General features: G+C 44.9%; 1 protein-coding gene across 1 annotated transcript in view; it reads right to left on the bottom strand.

The window, feature by feature from the left end:
• LOC144686981 (protein boule-like) overlaps window positions 1-22063 on the bottom strand; it is a 157180-nt gene that overhangs the window by 40348 nt on the left and 94769 nt on the right. The window contains exon 10 of the mRNA XM_078552819.1: window positions 17130-17228. Coding sequence (XP_078408945.1) covers window positions 17130-17228 — 99 coding nt within the window. The remainder of the gene's footprint in view (window positions 1-17129; window positions 17229-22063) is intronic.

The raw sequence follows: 22063 nt of genomic DNA, 5'->3' as shown, positions 1-22063 counted from the left end.
TTGCCAATCCAGCCTCGTCATCTGTGATGGATTTCCCTCCCTCTTCCCCAGCGATCTCAATCGCCTCCTCCTTGAATGGAGGAGCCGCTTTAGGTCTGCCACTCCATCTCCTGTCTGTCTCCTCTCCCTTGCATTATGGGTCTGCACTTTGTCATGTAAGACAAGCAGAATTAGTGACGTGTCAAGTGACACCTCACCCTCTTGTCTGTGTGCATCTCCATTACACATACTGGCCTGTCAGTTGCACATTACATCCAAGCGCACACAAAAGCCAAACTTCCACATGCTTTGACCTCAAATGCCATGTGGCACCAAGGCTGATCACACATTCACTCTTCTGGCAAAGCTGCCCACTTGCACATATACATTATTGATGAGCCCACAAGAAACCTCTTGTGAAGGTGCGACACTGGCACTTACCTTGGGGGATCCGTGCAGGTTTTGACCCATTTTCTTATTGGACCCAGGTTCGGTTCATTAACCCACAGTTGCTCACCTCCTCTGTGACCTCCATCCAGGGTGCCTTGGTCAGGTGATGCCATTTGTGGGAAAGAGCACCTCCTACCTTTCCCCAATGGCATGGAGGAGAACTTGGATCACCCGTGCATGCCGCCGGCACTTCAAATTTTAATTATAATCAAGCGGGAAACAGGCAAGAGCGACAGAGAAGTGGCACTGTAAAGTTTCACAGTAGGGAATGGCACACCAAGGTTAAAATTTGGCCAAGATGATTTGTGTTTCTGTGCAAACTTTATTGAATGTTCATGAGAGTTTCCAATTTTGTACTCATCAGTCTGCAGTACATGGCTTAAGATGCAGGCTCAACTGGCACCACCCCCCTTCCATGCACTCTAAAAGAGAGTGACCCAGATTACTCTCAACGGGTAAAACTGAGCTAAGTGTCGGTGCATGCAAAGCACTTTAAAAACAGAGCTGGATCAGATTAATTTGTCATGGTAAGCTGATACATGTTTGTTCAAGCGCAGAAAAGATGTTCTTGGTACCAGTATCCACCACCGAGTGTGAGACACAAAGCTCCACTCCCCGTTCTATTCTAGATGGTGGAGGATGCAGGTTTATAGGTCAGTCCATAAGTGAGGATGGCAAGGATAGGTTTACATCCCAGAAAGGTAATGGAGTTCCAGTGATGGGATGATGGTCATGGAGATGCCTCACTGTTGGGCGAACCATGTGTAAATCAGGTTGTCCCTGTTCTCCAGTGTATGCATTTCCAAGGCCCACGCATCCATTTAAATGGGTTATTCACAGGTGCGGATAAAAATAGTAAGGTTGATGACAGAAAGGTTTAGGGTCAGAGCAGGCGTCTTGGCGGGAATGGGTGTAGGCACGGGGGCAGAGATGGCATGTCCTGTTCAATAGTGATAGGGTTCAGGATAATGTTGGCAGGTTCAAGGGTTACAGAGGTAAGGCACAAGGTTATGTTGGCCTCAGGCTCATATAATTCATCCCCATTTGAGGAGGAGTGTTACTTGTCCTGTTGCAAAATGTGTCCACGTTGCATGGTCAGGTTGTGCAGTGTACAACAGATGAATATGTGTGACATCCTCTGTGGTGTGTACTGTAGGGGCCCTCCATACAGGGTAAGACAGCAGAAGCGCATTTTAAGCAAGCCAATGATATGTTCAATGATGGTCTGGTGGAGGTGTAAACTTGATCATACTGCTCTTCTGCTACACTCTGGGGATGCCTCACTGGTGTCATCAACCATATCTGCAGCAGACAGCTCTCGTCACCCAGGATCCAGCTGTCAACCTGGTCTGGGGCTTCAAAAATCTCTGATAGCTGAGAGTGGCTCAAGATTTACGTGTCATCACAGCTCTCTGGGAAACAAGCACAGCCCTGTACGATTCCTCGCCTGTGATGGTTGACCAGTTGCATGTTCAAGGAGTGAAAGCCTCTGTGATTCACAAATGCAGGGGCTGGTCCCCAGGGAACTCTCATGACTGCGAAATAATGACCATAAAGAAATGGCAGAAGAATTGAACATAAATTTTGGTTCTGTCTTCACAGAAGAGGACACAAATAATTCCCCAGAAATGTTAGGGAACCAAGGGTTTAATGAGAGGGAGGAATTGAAGAAAATCAGTATTAGTAAAAAAATAGTGCTAGAGGAATTAATGGGGTTAAAGGCTGAAAAAGCCCCAGGGCCCGATAATCTACACCCCAGGCTGCTAAAGGAAGTGGCACTGGAAATATTGGATGCATTGGTGGTCATCTTCCAAAATTCTATAGACTCTGGTGCAGTTCCTACAGATTGGGGGGGTGGCAAATGCAACCCCACTATTTAAAAAAGGAGGAAGAGAAAAAGCAGAAAATTACAGACCAGTTAGCCTAGCATCAGTAGTGGGGAAAATGTTAGTGCCTATTATAAAAGACGTGGTAACAGAACACTTGGAAAGTATGAACAGCATTAGACAAAGTCAGCATGGGTTTATGAAAGGAAAATCATGCTTAACTGATCTACTGGAGTTTTTTTTGAGGATGTAACTTGTAGAATAGATAAGGGAGAGCCAGTAGATGTGGTGTATTTGGATTTCAAGGCGGCTTTTGATAAGGTCCCACATAAGAGGCTAGTGGAAAAAATTAAAGCACATGGGATTGGGGGTAATATACTGGCCTGGATTGAAAGTTGGTTGACAGACCGGAAATAAGTGGGTCTTTTTCCGGATGGCAGGCAGTGACTAGTGGTGTACCGCAGGGATCAATGCTTGGGTGCTAGCTATTCAGGAAATATATAAATGACTTGGATGAGGAAACCAAATGCAATATTTCCAAGTTTGCTGACAACACAAAACTGGACGGGGTTGAGGGGAGAATGCAAGGAGGCTTCAGGGCGATTTAGACAAGTTGTGTATGTGGGAAAACACATGGCAGATGCAGTATAGTGTGGATAAATGAGAAGCTATACGCTTTGATGTGAAAAACAGAAAGGCAGAGTATTATTTAAATGGTGATATATTGGGAAATGTGGATGTACAAAGGGATCTGGGTGTCCTTATACACCAGTCAATGAAAGTAAAGAGGCAGGTGGAGAGAGCAATTAAGAAGGCAAATGGTATGTTGGCCTTCATTGCAAGAGGATTTGAATTCAGAAGTAGAGATGTCTTACTGCAGCTGGTAAGACCACATCTGGAGTACTGCGTGCAGTTTTGATCTCCCTACCTAAGAAAGAATATGCTTGCCATAGAAGGAGTGCAGCGAAGGTTCACTAGGTTGATACAGGGGATGGCAGGACTGTCGTATGAGGAGAGATTGGTTCGACTGGGGATCTGATTGAAACGTATAAAATTCTAACACGGTTGGACAAACTGGATGCAGGGAGGATGTTTCCCCTGGTTGGGGAGTCTAGAATCAGAGGCCACAGTCTCAGGTTATGGGGCAGGCCATTTAGGACTGAGATGAAGAAACATTTCTTCACTCAGAGGTTGGTCAACCTGTGGAATTCTCTATCACAGAAGGCTGTGGAGGCCAGGTCACTGAGTATATTCAAGAAAGAAAGGGATAGATTTTTGGATATTAGGGGCATCAAGGGAAATGGAGAGAAAGCGGGTATATGGGGTTGAGATAGAGGATCGGCCATGATCATATAGAATGGCGGAGCAGGCTCGATGGGCGAATGGCCTACTCCTGCTCTTAGTTTCTATGTTCTATATTCGTAGTCAATGACGCCTTGCACTCTAAAAGATCAGCGATGGCCCTAAAAGGCCACTGGCTTTGCTGTCTGGCTGTCATCATCTATATGAAGTGGATGAAGTAATTGGCATGGTGGAATTGGGCATTAGCCACCTCCTTTATGCACCTGTGTGTGGCAGCCTGTGATACGCCACATGTCGCCCATTGCGCCCTGGAATCCACTGTTAGTGAAGAATTTGAGCACCACAGTGACCTTCAGGGCCACTGCATGGGTTCCCAATAAATTCATGTGGCTACAGGTCTTGCTGAACAATCCTACATATCTCAGCAATCATTTCCTGGAATATCCTCAGTCGTCTTTGGAATTGTACCTCTGACATCTGAAAGTAGTTCATTCTTGTCCTGAGGGTGCACTGATGTGCCTGTGCCTATCTTCGACGATGCCTTCTCTAGATAGCTGCATCCTAACCAGCCTCTCCCTCTGATGCTGCCTGCTGTTGTCAAATGACCTCCCTTATTGGCTGGCAAGCGTTTTCCTCTCCTCCTGAGGTAGCAGGAATACCGGTGAATGAGACCCATGGGTATTCAAACAATTGAACTGTATTAAGAGGGCAGATATTGAGATGAAAACATGTTTGTCCATGGTTCTCTTCCATAGAACTACAGTAATGAGCAGTGCGCACCTTAAATCCTCACCCAAAACTCCACCCACCCAACATTGGCCTCTTCCCATTCTGATCTGCAATCCTTGTATTTCAACGTGTATTTGCAGCAAGCAACAGACAATGGTGCATGTTACCTTCGAAACCTGATCCCATTCCTTCCACTCTCCACCTGTCACTTTCATGCTTGACCCCATGATCCTTGGCCCACCCAATATAACCTTGCACCTTACCTCTGTAACCCTTGAACTTGCCCCCATTGTCCTGAACCCTATCACTATTAAACAGGACAAGCCATCTCTCCCCGCCATGCCTACAGCCATTCCCATCAAGATGCCCACTCCGATCCTAAATCTTCCTGTCATCAGCCTTACTGTTTTTATCGCACCTGTGCCCCGCCCTACGAGACCTTGGAGTATCTGACCATGACACTCAAACTGTCCCCCTGCCAAATCCAACTCCTCCCATGACCGCTCCCTCCACCACTCAACAGCCTCAATTCAACCCATAGGACCCCAATGGTGACAATACCAACCCTGCCCTTTGGAGCTGCCCACTCTGCATAATGACACAAGTGAACCAGCTCGCGTGTTTAATCTGAATCAGTCTGTTTGGGTCCGAAATTACTGCGGGGCACCAAAGTGGCTCCTGGAAGAATCATCAAGCGTCGGGGACCACTGACCTATGATGTTGAATCTTCTTGTGGAATCTGGAAGAGACACACTGACCAGATTAGAGAAGCCAAACCCAAGGAACCAAATTTCCAGGGATCTCCAGTCACAGTGGAAGATTTCTGAGAAACATCTGCTCCAGTTGGTGAAACCCATCTTGATTCAACTGACAAACCTGTAGTATCTGTAGCTGCAACTGTTGAATCTGAACAGAAACAAGTGGAACAACAGAACCTTCCATTTCTAAGCAAACTGAGATACCTGAGCCAACACTCCTCTAGACCAAAATGAATCTGCAAACCACCTGACCAATTTGTTCCTGGCCAAAGGGGAAAGAGATGTGATGTTTGCCTTTAATGTTCATGTTTTTTTATATAAAAAGACATTTTAGTTATAAAGAATTGTTACATAAAACCTGACAGCAGGGTGTGCTCAGTCCCAAATGTACTGCCATCTGGTGGAGAATAAGGAATAAAGGAACCTTATGTTTTTTATAAAGAAAGTTGCAGAAGCAGATAGCTGTGTGTCTATTCTTAATTATTAAGAAGTAACAAAATACTTCAGGTGTCAGCTCTGAGGGGAGGAAAGGCATGTGGAGGTGAATGGTAATAGGGTCCAGGGTAACAGGGAAGGTTCAAGGGCAAGAGAGGAGAGAGGAATGGTGATGTTGGGTGGGCCTATGGTGATGGGGTGGGTGACAGGAGGGTAGGTGGTGGAGGTGTAGGTTTGAAAGGTGACATGCACCATTTTTCCAAACTGACCTCCACCACAGTCAGTTTGTCAGTCAGTGAGGTGCCTAGAGGTGGGAAGAGTGTCTTTTCAGGTGGGTGGAGTTCAAGGTCAGCATATGTGGTCGATTAAAGGGACACCCTAACAATTAAGAGGCAACTGGATGTCAAAGATGCTCTCTTGCATTCTCCTCTCTATGGCGAAACGTGCATTACAGCAGGTATGTTCCTGATTCATGAGTCTCATAACAGAGATCCCAGCAAGGTTTGGGGCTGCCATTTATTCTGTGCCATTTGCTGCAGTCAGAGGCAGGGATGAAGGGAGGTGGAATGCATCCAAGGGCACAGTTGGTGAAAGGCAGCCAACTTGCGACTCCAAACCACCATCCTCCCAGGTAAATGGTCATGGTTGACAAGGGATCATATGGTTAGTCTTTTCTATGCTGCCAAGGCAATCGTCTCCCTATAGAGTTGAGGGTAGTGGAGACAAGTGGAAAAGTGTCCACGAGGCTTCTTGCACATGGCTCTCATTACCTTCATCAAAAAGCAATATCTCCATATGCATTCATGGATGAATGAGAGAAACACCCATTTCTGGTCATCCTGGATTCCTTTACCTGGGAGGGATGGGATGGGATGGGGATGCCATGTCTAGGTGGAGGCCAGGTGAAGGGCTTGGCACTTGCCTGCCTGCCTTGAGATGGAGAGAAACCTGTAAAGGACATGCTCACTTAATGTATCACTTCAATTCACTCACACATCTACTGAAGCATAGATGATATAGACAACACCGTCTTGGTAATGGCTCTCATCCAGATGAGGAGGGTGGCCTATTGCTAGTTGGCACAGGACAGGAGGAGCAATGGTCTGAGCAGCAAGAGGCAGCAGGGCCTCAAGAAGGTCAAGAGGCTGGCAAGCCGGGAATACTGCAATGGCAAGCACTGGACCAGCCATGGGTGTTTCGCCGGTGGTGCTCTTATCTAGAGATCAGTGAAAGGCAATGCTGAAGGTGGTCTCATATGTTCCAGGATGTGGCGGCTCACATCTGCCAGCTTCTCTAGTATGAACCTAAGCCTCAAGGACTCTGGAAGAGTAGTGCGGAGCTCCTGGCCTCCAAGAGTGAACACCTGCCCTGTTGCCCTTTAAATTTGGCGCCATGAGGTAATGGCAGGGCGGGTGACTTCCTACCCGCCCCATCACAAGATTCACTGAGTTCCTCGTGGGTGCATAATTAATTAGCTGAAAAGCAGAAGATTGTGTGTGTTCACCCGCCCCACTGCCCAACCAAAATCACGATGAATTTCATGCCCCTCGCTGGACTTAGTCTCCAGAATGGAAAATTCCGCCCTTAATCTTGAGGGTAGAGTGTAATTTTAAAAAAATTGTTTCTTGCCAACAATAGATGGCCACTGATACCCTTCTGCGCAGGCATAGAAATCCACTAATGTCACTTTGTTGCGCCCAGCCTGCTAGTATCTTTGCGCATGTGTCAATATACCATGCACATCTGATTATTCATCAGTCTCGGGAGCATGCTTTAAACAATCACAATCCCAGTTCTGCGCGCTACAGTTTCATGCAAACATTTTGGAAGTATTGACAGGGAATGTTTTAACATCTAAAAAGGATAGACTGTGATTTCAAGCTCTGAATAGTTTTCCCCTACAGATCCTGTATGACTGGCTATGTCGTTGCAGCATTTTCTCTTTTGGTTTCAGATTTACAGCATTGTTATTTCTTCTTTTCATTTCAAGCAGAAAATGTAGGAAATGGACGTTAGGCCAATCAGAATCTATAATGATAGGTGACAGGTTATGACTCTTCGGATACGTACATTACATCATCTCCTGTGTTTGTTCTATTTGGGTGCATACTGGCCTGATGTGCTGTTTGCATTTGCAGCTTGTCCTTTTTATTTCACAGGTATACAAGTGACCAATGGAACACCCAAATATGCTCTGAAATTCCATTACATAGCGCCAGTATAATTAAGTCAATAGCAATAAACATGAGCCTTATAATATTGTAATCACATAACCCTGCCCATCAATAACTTGTATTACATTCAACGAACAGAAAAAAAACTCCGAAAGACTGCACCTGCTTTGATGTCTCGTCCTATTATGGACTTTATTAGAATAGCTGTTATTAATAAACCGCAAATCAAAAGAGAGAATATTGCTAAACAAGGATGAAAATCACAGACTACAAACACATTGCAGCACCTTACAATAATCAAATTATCCAACATAAAAAATCCAAAAATAAAGAAAAAACAAGGCCAATAAGATATACCAAGCCTCCTAAAACGCAGCCATGATGATTTGAGCAGTGCCATCTTTGATCCTGGCCATTGTCGACTCTGTTGCTTGCAATAATGTAACAGAGTAAAAAAAGTGCAACTGCGCATGCATGGCAGCAAATGTGGCCTTAAAAAGAAGTTTCAATATAATGAATATTCAGGGATGCAAACGTATTACAAGTAGGAACCCACTACAAGGGCAGCAAAAGACCCGACACGCCACAAGCACACCCACTGACAATCTTTGCATCTCATCCCGCTATCAGGAAATTGAAATTTCGACTCCCGCCTAATTCAGTCACCCCGCACCACACATTTCCCAATCTCTCAAACTCCATAAATTTGCCCTGCCCCCTCCCAATGTCTGTACCCATTTTGTATTCCCCATAATAATTTATTCTGCCTTGGCCTGTAAGGCAGTACTTCCCTAACTATTCCCCAATGTGATCTCATTTTAACTATTGAAAATTAACAAGACTGCAGGCTGCAACAAAAAAAAAGCAAATAAAACATTGCAACATTTATTACTTAATTATTGAATTTTGAGTATAGATTAAGTTAATAAATCACTTAATATGCAAACCTATGTTTTAAAGTACTTTGTAAAAATGTCGTTATTTTATGTTTGTGTTCTGTTTCAGACACGGTCTCCATATTTCCCCGTGACAGAAGATTCAGTAAAACCCCTCTCTCCCCACACAACATATAGATCAGCCAGACCGCGACAACCAGCAGGGAGGCATGGCAGCTCTAACAGCCCAAGCTCAAGCAGTGTGTGGCTGTTCCACCAACCCCATGTTCTTGTTCTGCCTACCAGCTATTGCTTACTAAGAATTTCATATTTTCCTGAAATATTTTTAGTCAAAGCTAGCTATTATTTTAAGGTTCAGTCCACCACCTTCCACTGGAGTTAGGAGAAAAAATGCAATTGTTGCCGTCCCATTTCAGACTGGATCATGTAAATTTAGGAATGTTATCCCCCACCTCCCCCGCAAACACTCCGTCACCACCCACATACTGACTGATGTAAGAATTGACACCTCCTCATTCTCCAGTTAATTTTTCAGATCACTCAGTTTATTAATGCATCATCCTATCTCTTAGTGCACATTAGGTTCCAATATGGGCCAAAGAACACGAGTTAGTGAATCTCCTGCATGCAACTTATTAAATTGGTCTTAAGAAAAAAAAATCCTGCAGACCAGGCCGCCAGTGCCAGCAGCGGATCCACTAGATAGATTAAATGGAAGAAGAATGAAGTGGGGGAGGGAAATCAGTGACTCTTGTGAATTTGTTGTTCATAGTGTTGGCAGTGGGTGGGACTCTCCTCACCAACTTGGATAGATGACAGGGCAAGAACAGGACTGGATATGGTTTGGGCCTATGTGGGGCACAGTCTCACAGGAGCGGGAGCTGACATCCCCATCTGTTGTCTCTGCAACCCTCAATTTGGGAACCGCTGATCTATGTTTCCTCTCATTAACCTCTTTCTTATATTCCTCACATGGAATGCAACCCAAGTGTCAATAACCAGATTCATTTGAGAGTCTTTCATCGCTTCTGAACAGGCTATGCTGTGACTGGAAGAACACTTATAGGGCAAAGGAAGGGATGTGAAGGGTCTCATGATCACTCCTGGACAATGTAGGGAGGTTATGAAATGATGCTCAACAAAGGGAGGTTAAGGTGGGTGGAATACTGAAACATGCATGTAACATTGCATTTATTCAGGCTGCAACTGTATCCTCTTGCTTTGGTTATCCTCATGAAGGTCACTGAACTTCATCAACATTGAGCAGCCATCCCCTTTTACCATACCTGCACTGTGCTCTGTGTAGGCCTCCTTTGCTCCAAGCCTAATAGATTAGAGAGAAATGGAGTTCAACCAACACGAAAGGGAGAAGGGAAAAAGAGGAGCACTTAGCCAAATGTTTGGGTCTCATGTTCCAAATTTGAGGTGTAGGTCGTACCAAATTGAATCCTTAGGCTAACCTGCATCGCTCAAATTGAATTTAGATTTTTTAAATGATCATGGTTCTTTCTCAGCGGTACAGTTAATCTCCACAAGCTCTAGAATGAATCTGAGCCATTATTGGATGGAGATTTCCAAAGACAAAAATTGTGGGAGTCAGACACCAGAGAGGTTCCATGGTACTCTAAAAATTTCAAAATCAAGTATAAGCATCAACTTCAAATTGAGGAGTATATTTAAGTTCAAGGACTGAATATTAACAGCCTAAATGGGCTATCTGCCCCAAAACTATCTGCCAAATTGCACAGCCTGTATTTTTGAAACTGGAAGAAATTCAACCAAACTGACTAAAACATCGAGGGAATGGATACAATTCTGAAAATATCTGGAAAATTGTAATAACACCAATGAACAGCAGAGGCTGTTCTTGTGTAGAAAGCAGCAAAGACATTTGCTGCTTACAAAGTGGAAAAATAAAACAAGAAAAAAAAGGGAGGATATGAAGCAACACAGGAAAGAGTGGGCTGATCTGATACCAAAGGACTACTTAATGTGCTTTTCCACTATGAGATCAAAGTACTTCCTTTATAATGTACAGAACGAAATTCTTGTGCAAGGTTGAAACCAAACACACACCTGCATAAAGGTAATATCACATTGGTATCTTGCTTGTGATGCCACTATAAAGAAAATCATGTGCATGAGGGTGGCACAAAACATTATTGCAAGGACAGAACATAATCCTTACTATGTAATAGGAAATAACTACTTTCCCACAGAATATATTTGATCTCAAGGGTAGATTCTATTCAGATGTTCATCACTGGGCATCAATATCTGATGCACTGAGTTTATCCAAAACATGATGCGACACAGAACAATGCAAGTCACTTACTGGAAGCATGTAATTATAAATCCACTCTCTATACCACCACCAAAAAAATGTCTGATGCAGGGTGATTCTGCACAACTTTAGGATACTAGAAGTCTCAGAATTATAGGGATTTCAGCAAATAGAAATCTATTTGGCCTGTTACACTGGTTCATGTTACTTTGCTAAAACATGATTATCTCATCATTATCATATCACTGTTTGTGGGACTTTGCTGTGCCCAAATTGGCTGTCGTGCTTCCTACTGCAACGGTGACTACATTTCAAAAAATAATTTCAGTTTTTACAAAGTGCTTTGGGACAGCCAGAAGCTGTGAAAGATTTGCTTTTTTTCCTAATCTCCTGATAAAATTTTATTTTAGGTTTGATGAGTATGGAATATAACAAATTACTTCAACAGATATGTTTCTTAGGAGAGCAAGAGACAGATCAAGAGCTAGCATTAGGGTACACCATTCTAACCCCTGCCTTCTATCCTTCACTCACTACTGCTGTCAGCAATTTAACATTAATACCACGGTCCTTGGCTTTTACAAAAAAAAGCCTCTTACAAAGCACTTTTTTTTTTAAAGCCCAAGCACTATATAACACTTCAACTGGTTTTGTACCTCAGTCAGGTCAATGCCTAGGAGGCCTAAGGGACATTCAAACCAACATGGTGAGCAAGGCATTTCCAGTGGATTTCAGTCATGAGTGATCTACACTATATGTTGAGGACTTGTTCATGCCTGATAAATGGGTGAACTGAGGTCCATTTCCCCCTTTGGTTGCTGTTTCTCCACAATTGCCCACATTTTTCAATTATTTGCTTTTCCTTCTAAAATGTACAATTCTCTGCATTAAACTGCACCTGTCTACCAATTCCACTAACCTGTGTCCTCCAGAGGTCTTCTGCAGTCCTCTTTGCTGTTTGCTCACCAAATTAGTGATGCGCTACCTATGCCCAAATCATCTGTATATACACACACACAGAACTAAGACTTACCACTGACTACCCATGGAAAATAAAACTGCCAAGCAACACTGACCAACAACTAACCTCTTGCTTCCTGTCCACTGACTCACTACTGCTCACAATGCTACATTTCCTTTTATACCTGCAATTTTGTGACAACCTTTCTGTGAGGCACCTTATGCTGCATCTCCTGTATTTAGTTTACATTTACAATCAATGATTTGTTAAGAACAAAATTACTAAACTTGCCAAGCATGTCTTGCTTTTAATAAATCTGAGCTGGCTGTTCTTGAACACCCCTTGCATCTCTAATTTTTTAAGTTTAGGTTTACAGATTCTGAGGAGGCAATCTAACCTGCTGTGCCCAGGAGGGATAGGGCAGTTAAAATTGTTGCAGGAAGCATACAACTCAAATCCTGCTGGGCATTATTTTAATTGTTCAGTTCTTTCAGCCTGCCAAGGAGCCTGACCAAGGTCTTATAATGGTATTAGGGCGAGTAGACAATGCCTTTTTAACAGGAAATTGCACAACACCCACCCAGCATCTAACCCACCAGTAAAACCTAGCAGGATTGGTCTCCCAGAGCCAGGAAGCATATTTAAAGTGGCACTCAGCAACAGGTAACTGGTTATAGATTAAGCGCCATTGTTTTATTTGGATTGTTATGAGAATTTACACCTCTCAAATTGCTTCTTTCTGACACTACTTGCCTTACTTATCCTCAGTATGCTCCATCAGCTTATCATGGGTGCTATTATTGCCCATTGCATTTGGATGGGGAAACAGAAGCAACAAATCAGCATGAGCAGGAACTGAGCCTAATAGAAGACAGCAGTTGAGGAAGGCTGCTCAAGGGAGAAGGTACTCAGGCAGCTGGCACAATACTTTTATCTTGTGACACTCAAATGCCCTTGCAATATTTGGCCATTCAACATGTTGACTGCTGTTTACTATACTAATAGTGGTCCCTTGGAGTGAGGAAGAAGCTTGCCATGGAGTCCCAGAGTACAGAGAGAGAAAAAAGAGAGAGAGAAAGAGAAAGAAAAGAGAGAGAGGCTGTATGAGACAGGGATGCAATTAATGCAAGGTAAAGGAGGTGGAAAGAGAAACTTAAAGGCGAAGAGAGGAACAGTATTTGAGAGAGGAAAGAAATCCAAAACCCACATTCCACATCAGCAGTCAGTCATTAGTTATTCAGCTGGTCAGACCATGGTTAATTGAGGGGTTGCACACCTTCATGAGTTTTCTTCCTCTCATGTCTTTGGCCTTTGTCATCCGCCCTGCTTCAAAACCACTACACCTTGTTGAAGCAGAGTTTGCCACAGTGGGTTACCCAGTGCACCCTCTTCTCAGCTTTGGAGATCAAAGCCAATATTCTTCAAGTAGGCTTTCAGGCTATCTTTGAAACATTTCCGCCAGCTGCCCTGTGGTCTTTGACCAGTTGCGAGCGGGGAGTAGACCGCGCACTTTAGAAGATGACTGCTTGGCATTCTGATGCAGTGGCTTGTCCAATGCAGTCGCTGCATGAGAATGGTCGCTGCTATGCTAAGGCCACCAGTTTCCTGGAGGATGCTCCTGTTCATATGGCAATCCATCCAGGAGATGTATAGAATCTTCTGTGGGCGCTGATGGTGCGTCTGGTGCTCTCTCAAGTGTTAGGGATGTGTCATCCAGGTTTCACAGCCATGGAGGACTGTCGGGAGGACGACTACCCTGTAGACTGCACCCTTTGTATCCATCTGCAGATGATGGTTAGTGAAGACTCATCTGAGTAGCCTCCCAAAGGATGAACTTGCACACTGGATCCTTTGCAGGAATTCCAAGTCTATGACCGCTGACTGGGACGCATGGCTGCCTACTGAGATAGCAGATGTGGTTGACTGCCTCCACGTGGTGACCCACAACTGTGATTGCTGGGGGCATTTGGTGTGAGCCCTGGTTTCGGCTATAGGAGGACCTTTGCCTTATCGGCATTCAGATGCAGCCCTAGGTCTCGATACATTTCTTCAAACAGGTCAAGGGTGGCCTGTAGGTCATCTTCTGTCTACACCAGGATAACATAGCCATCCACATACTGGAGGGTCTGTTATGGTCATTGAGTGAGGCTTTGGTCTTCACTTGCAGCCTTTGGAGCTTGAAAAGCTTCCTGTTGAATTTACACTCAATTTGATTCTATGTGAGAGGGTGTTGTTGGCCATTCTGGGGATGGCCGCTAGGAAGATGGAGAAAAGGGTGGGTGCAAGCACACATCCTTGCTTGACGTCAGTTCTGATGGGAAAGACAACAGACTTCAGTCCGTTAAAGAGTACGGTGGCAGTCATTTCATCAAGGAGAAGCTGCACAACCTCAATGTATTTCCATAGTCAGCTAATGTGGCACAGGACCTTCCAGAGAGCTTCCTGGTTGACTGAGTTGAAGACCTTCGTCAAATCAATGAAGAACATATAGAGAGCTTGGTTTTTCTTGCGCATTTATCTTGGATGGACCGAATGGTAAAGATTGGATCGGTTATGCTTTGTGGTGCTCTGAAACTACACAGATTCCGGCAGAACAGCTTCTACAAGTGGAAGTAGGCAGTCCAGTAGTACTTTGGCAAGGATCTTGCTCGAGTTGGAGAGTAGGTCTATGCCTTGGTAGTTGTCACATTCAACCCTGCTTCCCTTCTAGAAAATTGGTATCCATTAGGTCTTCTGGGAGCCTCGCTATGCCAGATTTGCCGTAAAAGTAAGTATAGGTTTTGCACAACTGGATCCCTGCCGAACTTATACAGCTCAGCTGGGATATCATCCAAGCCAGCAGCCTTGCTGTTTCTGGCTTGTGCAATGGCTTTGTGAATTTTGTCCGGGGACAGAGGGACTTGGACACCTTTCTTGACTTTGTACCCCAGCTCCCAGTGGTCAAGACCGTTGACTCATGGTTGAAAAGAGCATTGAAGTGCTCTCCACCTGGTCCTGATGGAGTTGCTGTCTGTGAGCAGGGTGGATCCGTCAGCTGTTAGGATTGGTGGGGGGGCTGTTTATTATGTTGTATTTGTAAAGACAGTACTCATGTTTATTGCTGATAACTGATTTAATTTACATGGAATGGATGTAAGACTAATGGGTCTGTAGTTAGGGCTGTATTTGTAATCCTTTTTGAATATGGCAATTACTTGGACAAATGATACTTAATGCCAACTATTGCATTAGAATCCCCTATACTATTTTATTTCCAGTAAAGACTTTACAGCACCAAAATGAGCACAAAACTGTGGAAGATGTAGGTTTTATTTTCCTCTGTTCAGCAATTTTAGTAAAAGAAAACAAGAATAAAGCACGTTACCCACCTTATGCTCAGATCTACAGCTCGGTTGGAATTAGTTAAGTAAAATATGTTGGAATTAGTTAAGCAAAATATCTCATCATTCAGTGACTCTTGAAAATGTATCCAATTGTGGAAGCACACCATTTAGGCATTACATCAGACAGATCATGCTGGAAAGTAATTGTGACTTAATGACACAGGCTGTTACTAAAGCACAGACTGGTCAGCAAGTTCAGGAAATTAAGAGATACACATTAAAAAATGCACTGTGAATTATGAAGGTTGCATTTGCTGCCACCGCCATTGCAGGAGGCGCATTCACCAGGCATGCAGTCGCCATGCCTGTGGCATCACTGCCAGCATTGAAGGACAGGACCATCCATAATATTGAGCAATGTAAAGATATTTAAACAAATGCAGCATCAATGTGTGTTGCTTTTCACCATGGTAAAGGATTGCAGTCTTCACAGAATATGAAGCCCAAAATATCAGCCAAAAATCCTGAGATCGCGATTGCAATTTTCTAATTGCTGCCTTACTTATTGCCTCAATAGCTGCCCTGCTCACTGCCTCTCTCTCACACAGAGCCCTGCACCCTCATTATCTGCAGGCAGGACTGGGTGGTGAGGAGGCCAAGGATTGGCAGTGGGGAGGCAAGAGAAGTGGTGGGTTCTGACTTCCTGTTTCAGTGCGGTAGCAGGAGATACAGCGTTGTGTAAAACAAATGGGAACACATCATAGGAGGATCAGCAAGTTCTGGAGATTCACAATAGCTCCTGCCACCACACTCTTTGCTTGTGCCCCTGCTTGCCTCTTGCTCGCTGCTCCACTCCCAACCCTTTCCCTCTTTGCATGCCACCTTGGTCCTGCTTGTAGACAACGAGGGTGCAGGGCTGCGACTGTGAGGGAAGCAGAGGGAGGTCAGGAGCAGGTTGGCCAGTGGGGCAGCGAGTAGGGCGGTGAGCAAATTACAATCGCAATCCCAGGATTTTTAGCTGATAATTTTGGGGTTCAATATTCTATGAAGGTTGCAATCCTTAGCCAAGGTGGAAAGAAAAACATATTTTATTGATGCTGCACTTGTTTAAATATCTTTACGTTGCTAAATATTATGGATGGTCCTATTCTGATGCAGGCATTTACCTGTGGCTGGCAGTGACGCCATAGGCACTGCAATTGTATGCCCAGTGGATGCACCTCCTGCAGCTATAGTAACTGCAAACGCACACTTTACACAAACACATCTTAACTTTTTTTGGAACCTGTGCAATTTGCACATTAATTGACAATTAAACTTGCCACAGAAACTTAAATCTGGCAATTAAAGATGCAAGTACTCTTAACCATCCCAGAAGGAAAAAACAGTTCGAACCAGTATTTTTATTTCCTAGTTTTCACTATTTTTCATTCTGAGATGTGATAATAGTCACTGTAATGGCAATCAACCTCTCTGGTCCATAAAGGGAATAATTTAATCCGTTCAATCTCATTTCTGCATGTAGTCAATTGTTATCAAAAACATTTTTTAAATGCCAATTTTTAAAAAAACATTTTGTCTTTTTCTCGTAATCCAATCAACTTGGCTCTAATTGACCCTCCTTCTCCATTACTGTTACTTTCTCAATCCTAGTATCTCATTAGTTAAAGAGTTGCAGTGCTGGTCCCTTTGTTCACTAAGGCCCCAGATGCTTTCATGCCATCATCATTCTGCACTTCCAGCAAGTTATGGCTCAAATTTTTCCCACGTTGAAGAGCGATAATAAAGTTGAACTAACTAATGATATGTGCTGCAAAAATCCTCACTCCAGCAGGATTTGGCCAATTGTCACATGAAGTAGGTTGCACCTGCAAATCACTTAACACAAGTTCTTGGTGTGGGATCACGCCATTAAAGAAAAGAAGAAATAGCCAATGTGTCACCCTTCTTGCCCTCAACTGGGCGTTACCTGGGAGAAACCAGAATAGTCAGGGCAAAAAATGTGTTCCTACCTTCACTTGTTCTTGCTGCATCACAGGAGCTGCTACTGCCATAGGACTTTGGGTGTAAACCTGGTGGTATGGTGCTTGAACACTGTGATCAGCATAGGGCTAGGGGGCAAAAAGTTCTATTACTGTATACACGACACAGTTATGTCAAAATATGTGCATAATCACAAAACTCCTTATTTCCCATCAACGACTATATTTTGAAAAATCATGCCAACATATGTTGAAGTAGGACAAAAATTGCAAATATATTTTTAAACTTTACTGTCTAAAGGCTGCAAAGCACCAACATGTCCTGGCCCCAAGACATTATTACTTCTGTGGTTATCAGACATTTGAGTCTAAATTTTACTTCAGCTCTCCCCATGGAAGGTGGCAGAAAAATGACCATGTGATGAAAGAAAAGAGGTGTGTGGGAGAGTACTGGCACACAATTACCATCTTAGTTCCAATCTATATAAACTCTGCAACCTCTATGGTATCAGCTACAGTTATCAGCCTTAACTCAATGGTTGCACTCTCACTTCTGAGTCAGAAGATGGGGGACAATTCCCTGCAGCTGGAAGTGATTAGAACTTGGTGGTAGATGGTCAGAGCTTGGCAACTGACAAGGAAAACCAGAGAATTAGAGTTTGGTAGAGGTGGGTGCAATACCACTTGCAGCAACAAGGAGGGGCTGTAATCAGAAGAAGGGAGGCCAAAAATTTCCTTGAGGGGCTGTGAGTGAAGCACTCCTGTTCCATCCAGCCCAAAAAGTAGTCGTCTAAAAAAAGCACTTAACTGCTGGAGCCAGTCATCCGTCTTCATTTCGTTGCCAGATAACTCAGCTGAGAGCTGTTTAATTTAAATCAGAATCTCACTGTGCAATTGGAAGCCCGATTTAAAAAGGAAGTATCTTACCTCAGAGATGGGACATGTGCACACCACATAACCCACCAACAAACAAATGGTAGCAGCCCACAGGGTAGGTTAAGGACGCATTCCCAATTTTTAACCCACCAATCTTCTCCCACCTTGTGGTTGGGGTCAATAGAGGCTACAGTCCACAAGAAGAAAAAACGAATACAGAAGAGACAAGGACAAGGGGCTGAAAAACATGCTCTGACGCTTGTGGATGGGGGGTAACTTCCGGACCCACCGTTCAAACTTGCCGCATAAAATTTTAATTCCATTGCACGTGGAGGATGGGTTTGAGGCCTAAAGGCGGCGAGCATTTCACCCAGCGTTGGATGGCAGCATGTCCGGCCTCCGAGGTTGTTGATCGTGACCTGAAACAAGGTCACGGCCAATACTTTAAAGAGCCCTCTAGCACAGGGCAGTGTCAGCAGACCCAGCAAATGTCTGCACTGAGCTGAGTTCAGCAGCATTTTTGTACAGGAGGTATATCTGCAGGCCTTTAAGCTAAGTGTGCAACTGTTTAATATCTGACATGTCCAAAGTTTGCCATTGAGCAGAGGTGGCTTTCTTTTTGAACGTTAGCAAGTTTTCCACACCTTAGCAGAGAGGAGTTTTCTAGTTGCTGGAGTTATCCCTCCAGAGATGTGTGAGCCACTGAAACGAGGGGAGAAGGGCCAACCCAGCCTCTCGATTTAATGACACCCTGCAAGCCTTCTGCCGTTCTGCTTCAACTAATACCATCCATTGGAAAGAGGAGAAATCCATCTAAAACATGTGCAGCCGGGGAAGGAGGTTGCTACTGAGGTCAGTAGCATTGGGCTGGTGTGGTGCACGTGATCTCAATGCAGAAGAAGCGCAATGGCAGAAGAAGCTCAATGACCTCATGAGGTTGGCTAAGATGAGTAAGTCCTCAATATCTGTTATCTTGCGCCAGTGTGCTACAGCGCAGTGTCGTGAATGCTGGAGGCATGCAAGGTTGACTGGAGCTCCAAGGCAGCCTGATGTAGTAAAAGCATTGCTGTTAGTGCTAATATCACTCTACATTTATCGCTTTGGTCCAACTGGAAGGTGGGGGGTTGGCAGCCTGTGCAGATGAGGAAGGTGCACAGCAACTAGGCTGCTAAGTATGATGTGAATAATGCATAGGTGGGATGATATCAAATCAACGAACAGTGCTAGTAATTGCAATATTACACCTGTCTTCAAGAAATATGTGCCCACAATGCCTGTGGGAAAGACCGGACTGGAGGGCATGTGCCTTGCTGTACTGACTCCAATTGAGAAGGTGGTTCTCATACTGTTGGAATCTGAGTCATCTAGGTCTACTGGCAGAAGTAAGATTAGAGGAAGACGTGCGTCTGGTGGTATGGCAAATGGCTGAAACCAAAAGAAAAGGGGATAAAGCAAGTGAGAGGTGGATGGAGGGTTTTGGGATGATTTAATGAAAGTCAAAAATCTCGGTCTGACGCTAAAACCCAGGGAAGCTTCATATTCTGAAGCTTTAGATGTTCCTCCAAGTGTGCATAGTGTCTGCATAGTTTCATCTCTCATTTTCACGTGACTGTCATGTTGCTGAGCATTGTGACTTTGCACAGCTGTACAAAGGTTTGTGATGACCATTAACTCTCTTACTTCTGTCTCTCTTTCACAGGGGAAGCCTCTTCTGCCGACCCTCACCTGAGGCTGGGCTGTCATTCCCCTCCAAGGGTAAGGAAAAACCCTTGGAGGATGCAGCATCACATCCTCTCTGTTCCAAGGACCAGTGAAGATACTGGCACCTCAGCAGGGATTAGTGCATCGGGACGAAGGCAGGCACAGTCTGGTGAGGGCACATCACAATCACGTGTGCAGCTGCTGGACAGTGTGGTGGAGCAGGCTTCAGGCAGTCGGAGAAGTGTCCGAAGTAATCCAGAGACAGATTCTGAGTTGAATGATGAGCCTCTGAAGTCGTCCGTGAGGTGGCAGAAGTTAGATGTCCAGCACAACGTCCGTGGAGATTTGGTAGATATACCAGAAGGATTGTGTGCATTGGAGGTGTCCATCCAGGCCATGTGTACTGCTCTTTGAAGCATCAAGCTTCTCCTGCACATCATCGCCCTGGCTCCGAGTTTGGGGGCCCAGAGCCAGGGCGATGGGGGACTGCGAGCATGGGCACCGACCCTGCTCCTTGGAAGGCAGGGAGGATCAAATGGACCTCGTTGCAGAGGATCAGCACCAGCTGCAAGCGCCTCTCAGGGCACTTCTGATAGGGGCAGCATCTCCTCTGTCCTTCCGCCATTGACAACAGTCCTCGTCCAGTTCCGCAGCAACAGAAGATCCTCCTGGCAATCAGCAGGAGTCTTCTAATGTGGCACGTTACTCAAGGCCTCAGCCACACAGAGGATGCCGCTGAAATCATCCAGGGCAACAAAAGTAGATCAGCAGCCTCTCTCCAGTGCAACTACAAGCGAGGGAGGAGCACTGCACCAGAGCACTCGGAAACACATCAAAAAAAACTCTACAGTAGTCACCAAGTGGGCCTGTTAATGTTACGTTCTATTATCAGTATGTAAATAAACCCTGACCTCATTGTTCCTCATGCAGAGGTTTTTTTTAAAATTTGTTTTGGCTGTGGAACTTCTTTAGGGAGATGGACAATAGTTTGAGGCAGGGGAGGATGCATTGAGCATCAATAATTGGACAGGTTAAGTGTGTTGACAGGACATTGATGAGAGTCTCACATTCCACATGGAAAAAAGATCATGTGCGCATCTCTGAGGCCAGAACTTCAGAAACTATCGAAACCTTTGTCTTATCAAGGCATCCCTGGTGTTATGGCCATTCGTGATCATGTCCAGGGCCTTCCACTTAAATGTCACCATGTTCCCTCACCTCATCTTCCCGTCATCGTCAGATGAATGGCCCCTATCTGCCATACCCTCTTCCTCAAGGGCATCCCTGGACAGTAAGGTTTTGGAGGGCACAGCACACAATAATCACGAGGGGCACACATGATGGAGTATACTGCAATGCCTCTCCTGATCTGTCAAGGCATCTGAACCTCCTTTTTCAATAGGCCGGTGGTCTGTTCGATGATGGCCCTGGTTCTTCTGTGGCCGTCTTTGTACATCCTCTTTGCGTCTGTTCTGGGTGCCCTCATTGGTGTCATGAGCCATCTCTTCAATAGGTAACCCTTATCACCCAGAAGCCATCCATTCAGGGCATGAGGGCTGCTGAATAGATTTGGCACTTGAGTTTCGCAGAATGGAATCATGGCTCCTGCCCGGGTACCCGGCACATACCTGCATCATCCGTTAATGATGATTACAGACCAGCTGGACATTCAACGAGTTCTCTGTTCAACTGTTAATAAAACTGCAGGACTGTCCAGCAGGAGCCTTTATGGCAACGTGCGTAGAGTCAATGGGTCCCTGTACCCAAAAGAAACCTGCAATCACCACAATCCCTCTGACTCTCTCAAGTTGACTCTGGTCGTCCAATGTGAAATAGATGTAATGTCCTGCCCTTCGAAACATAACATCTGTGAGGACCTTGATACAGTGGTGTGCAATAGGCTGCGTTATGCCACTGAGGTCTTTACATGCTGCTTAGAACGACCCTATCGTGAAAAAATTGGGCGTGACTGTGACCTTAACAGCTACAGGCATTGGGTGACCCCCAACGCAGCTGGATGAAATCTCTCCTGCCAGCATGTCACAAAGGGATGTGACTGTGGCTCTTCAGTGCCTGAGCCTCTTGCGTTGTGTTTCAGACATCGACAGATAGCTCAGTCTTTGCCTATATACTCGAAGGGCTGCATAAGTCCTTCTACACCTCCACTGGGGATGTATGATGGCTTCATCACCCTTGGTCTGGCGCAGCTCTGGCACCCTCATGTACCACCAGTGCATCCTGGGGCCTCCTGATGTGCCCTTCTTCCTCACTCTCCTCCTCCTCACTGGAGGTTCTGTCCCCCGCCAAAGACCAGAATCCACATATTTGGCCTAGTTTGAAGGCGAGAGTGATGGTCAAGATCTAAAAGGACCTCTCAGCAGTAGGAA

Source organism: Cetorhinus maximus, chromosome 11 (assembly GCF_964194155.1).
Source record: "Cetorhinus maximus chromosome 11, sCetMax3.hap1.1, whole genome shotgun sequence".
NCBI classification, from domain to species: Eukaryota; Metazoa; Chordata; class Chondrichthyes; order Lamniformes; family Cetorhinidae; genus Cetorhinus; species Cetorhinus maximus.
Note: the sequence above shows the minus strand (reverse complement) of the source record. Positions and strands in the feature narration are given on the sequence as shown.